This window comes from Cetorhinus maximus, chromosome 4 (genome assembly GCF_964194155.1).
Source record: "Cetorhinus maximus chromosome 4, sCetMax3.hap1.1, whole genome shotgun sequence".
Classification (NCBI taxonomy): Eukaryota; Metazoa; Chordata; class Chondrichthyes; order Lamniformes; family Cetorhinidae; genus Cetorhinus; species Cetorhinus maximus.
Genome location: NC_135882.1, coordinates 66,061,831 through 66,065,981, shown reverse-complemented (window position 1 = coordinate 66,065,981; position 4,151 = coordinate 66,061,831). Strand labels below are relative to the sequence as shown.

The window sequence follows — 4,151 nt, the reverse complement described above, 5'->3', positions numbered from 1 at the left end:
TAATATTTTGTGCAATGAAAAGTTAAAAATGCAGCTGTGCACAATAGTGTAGGATAGCTGTACAGTTTTAGTAATGAAATAACACATATATTTAAATTGATTCATTCAGTTATTTAATCAATGATGTAACTTTTGTGGCAAAATAAAATTATTGAAAAAACCAGTGCAACAATCTCCTGTGTTTATGTTTTGAAAATATGAAATGAACATTTTAAAGGTACGTTGTCATTTAATTAAAAATTTAATGGAGGGGATTTTGTGGATTTTGCGGGGTGACTTAATTAAGTGGGATGGGAAACTTCAATTTCCCGATGGTGGGTTGAGATGCAGGGATAGAGTCAGCAGCATGCCTGTGGCATGTTGAGCATGATGCCAGCCTGTAGCAGTTCATACTTGTAATACATTTGCATGCCATGAATACTCATTAACACAAAACAGTTTTCAAAAAAGTCCTTTTTTTGGGATAAAGTTAACGGCGGATGAGAATCTCATGGCACCCTGTTCACGATTGTTTAAAGCTGGCATGCACATGTCGGCTGCGTGCAGTTGTGACTAAGGTAAGCAGTTGTCCATTTTGAACTCTGTGGCGCAAGGTGGTGGGTGTTGAAAGGTTGGTGCTTATGTACAGGGAGGTGTGGATGCGAGGGTAGACAGAGGGTGGTTTTTGGATGCAGGGAGCTGCAGTGGAGGGAAGGTCCTGGCATTCTGGGTGTGGTGGCCTTTTAAGAGGGGGGGTCAAGACAGGGATTGAAAGATTGATGATGGGCCTAAAAAGCGGGCTCAATGCTGTCAACAATGAGGTCCTGAGGGTCAAATTGAGAGTTCTGGGTGATGGAGGGAACAGTCACTGTCGAATTGGGCAGGTCCAGGGTCAGGTTGGGGTATTGGAAGGTCTCATGGAGGCAGCGTTAGGAGCAGACAAAAGCACAGAGGAGGATAATGGGAGGGTTCAGGGTCAGGGTGGGCATTGGGATGGTCACAGGTGTAGGCACAGATGGGGGAGAGATGGAATGTACAAGGAAATGGTAACAGGGTCCAAGGTAACAGAGGAGGTTCAAATGTAACAGAGCGCAAAGGAAAGATTATGTTGGGTGAGTCAAGCGTGATGAGTGCAAGCATGTCGGTGATGGAAGGAGGGCAGAAGGTACAGGATCAGGTTTCGAATGTAACACACACCATAATGTGGCATCTCACTGGCTGCCACACATAGATACATAAAAGAGGTGACTGATGTCCTTTTTAGCCATGCCCATTACTTTATCCACTTCATCACCAATCAAGACAGCCAGGCTGCAAGCTCAGCTGCTTTTGGTGTCATCGCTGGGTTTCCTCAAGTGCAAGGTGACATCAACTGCACTCTGTGGCCAGCTGGGAACAGCCAGCTACGTTTGTAAATCAGAAAGGGTTTCACTCCTTGAACGTACAACTAGTGTGTGACCACAGGAGAATAATTCAGGTCTGTGCTTGCCCCCCAGACAGCAGTCATGATGCTTACATCTCATGGCTCCCAGAGCTTTTTAAAGCCTTGACCCAGGTTAACAGCTGAATCCTCGGTGACAAGGGCTATCCCCTGTGTACATAGCTGATGACACCAGTGAGGCATCCAAAGACCAGGCACAGCAGCTACAATCAAGCTCATGTGTCCACCAGAGCCATCATCGAGCACACCATTGGGCTTCTTAAAATGCACTTTCACTGCCTTCACCAGTCTGGAGAGGCTCTGCAATACACAACCCAGAGGGTAACACAAATAGTACCCTGCTATGCACTGCACAACCTGGCACTGCAATGTGGACAAATGTTGCAAGGGGAAGAGCGTGAGGAACATCAGCCCTCTTCAGATGATGATGGTTTGTCGGAGCATGATTTTTCTGATCTCGCCCCTTCAGGCATAAACCTTGCTGGGGTGCCCAGTTTTCTTGGGCAGCAGCACAGCCTGGCTGTCAGGCAGGGCCCCACCCTGGGCTATGGTGACCCCTCCCAGCAGCTTGTTGAGCTCCTTGTGGTTGCGGATGGCGAGCTGCAGGTGGTGGGGGATTATGCGGGTCTTCTTATTGTCCCGGGTCGCGTAGCCGGCCAGCTCGAGGATCTCGGCTGTCAAGTACTCAGGGACAGTGGCCAGGTAGATGGGGGCTCCAGCCCCGACACACTCGGCATAGTGATCCTTACACAGCAGCCAGTGGATACGGCCGACGGGGAACTGGAGACCGGCTCTGGAGGAGCAAGTCTTGGCCTTGGCGTGCCCTTTGTCTCTGGTTTGACTGCGACCAGACATCTCTTCCCCAGAACAAGCCTCTCCCACCGACTGCTGGAGCATGAGGTGGAGGCCATAAATACAAATGAGCCTTTTATGGATGTCAGTGTCATGGAGAGATGTGCAAGGGATGCCAGGGACAACCTGATCCACACGAGATTCGCACAACATCTGCCATTGCTCCATCACCAGACCTCCGTTGCCTTCCTGGGATGTAGACCTAGTCCTGCCATCCTCCCTTGCTGAGTAAACTGTAAATCTGCGTCCTCTACTACCTAGAATAGAACAAGGAATGGAGCTTTGTCACAAGCTCACTAGTGAGTGCTGGTACCAAGGACACCTTAGGGCTGTGTGGATATCCATTTAACAGCCTGTCTTGCCCAATTATTCTGACCCAGCATCACCTTTCAAGATCTTTGATTGCAACTGCACATGTCTCATTTATACCTGCTGTGAGTAAAGTGGGCCAATATCCTCAAGGCTTCCCAAACTGGGGGTTGCGAGATGAGATTCTGGGGTCATGAGTTCTGCAGCAGCATTGGCTGCCATGGAGCTCTGACTGAATGTTAACATTAAAGGGAAAGGCCCTTTAAAGCCTCACTTTTTTTTCAACTGTAGGCATGGCTTGATGTCTGATGTCTGATGTCGGATGCTTGAGGCCTGATTCCTGCTCCAAACAAACCACTGAAAATGTAAGTTTGAAAAAACCTGCAAATATTAAAAACTTTGCCCCCAGCTCTCACAGATCTCTCTACCCCACTGCTGTCCCAAGTCTCAAAGCCTTGAAATGGGGTCACACTGGGAAAAATTTTGGGAAGCACTGCTGTAGACTGCATAGATGGGGGGTCCAGCTGTACCTACTTCTTCAGCCATGATCTCCAGAATAATCATCATAAAAGTAACAATTAACATGAACATTCAACAAAGAATGCACGAAAGCGCAACACATCTCATTCAGGAATAATGTCTGTGTCCCTTTCTCCTCTCTGACCATCACATTGCAAGAAACAGAAGGCAGACCATGACTGTTACATCTGATACTATGACATGACCCAATAATTCTCAATAATCACGAGCGATTACAGAAAGCCAATTATATTGTGCGCATCTTAACAAGTGAGACAGACATTGAAAAATCACTCGTGCCACCTTAGTGCTCATGCTTTCTTCAATTTTCTTTTCCTACTACTACACCTGGTGCAACCCCAACATCAGCAGCTGAGGTGGAGGCAGTGTGCTCAGTCTCATGCCCCGCTGCCTTGGTTGACCATGGCGGGCATCCTCTGGAGGCATGAGACCTTAAGGGCTTCAGCCTACTGGGGGCCTCCTGCACTGGTGTGGGGAGGGGGGAGGTGTGGGGGTGGAGGGGGGGGGGAGGGGGGGGTGGTCCCCCTTGGCCTCGACTGCTGGAACTGGAACTGTTGGGGTTGATGGTGGAGGGGATGAAGGGATGCCACTGACTCTTGGGGTGTCCTGAGACAAAGGCCCCAAGGCAGCTGGCACGTGCTCCTCCTTCATCTGGGGGTGCGTGATGGCACCTCCTTGTTTCCCTGAGGGAAAGGGGCTCTTGGAGGAAGGTTCAGAAGCCTCATTCCCCCTTCTCGCCTAGCCACTGTTGCACTGAGCCCATGGCTAGAGTGATGGAATGCAGGTCAAAGTGCATATGGATTGAATGCTCTCATTGGCTCTCAATGGTGGTTGCCACTGTCTCCATGGAAGAAGCCTTGGATGGAGCACGCCTTTGACCCATTTCCTGCACTGGACCCAGGTGTGGCGCATGACCCCACAGTTGTTCATATCCATCCAGGCCGCCCTAGTCTGGTGGGAGGGCCTTCTGAGGCCATCTTCAGGAAAGAGCACCTCCCACCTTTCCCTGGTGGCCTGGAGGAGTATATGA

At 49.5% G+C, this 4,151-nt stretch overlaps 1 protein-coding gene across 1 annotated transcript; it reads right to left on the bottom strand.

The window, feature by feature from the left end:
* Positions 1-1,885: 1,885 nt before the first annotated feature.
* LOC144680078 (histone H2A-like) lies at positions 1,886-2,275 on the bottom strand. The gene has a single exon (XM_078541227.1). The coding sequence runs from the start codon at positions 2,273-2,275 to the stop codon at positions 1,886-1,888; it is 390 nt and encodes a 129-aa protein (XP_078397353.1).
* Positions 2,276-4,151: the final 1,876 nt, after the last annotated feature.

What these genes read in the sequence shown, in the direction of transcription:
- LOC144680078 (XM_078541227.1), bottom strand. Translation starts at nt 2,275, where the DNA reads ATGTCTGGTCGCAGTCAAACCAGAGACAAAGGGCACGCCAAGGCCAAG.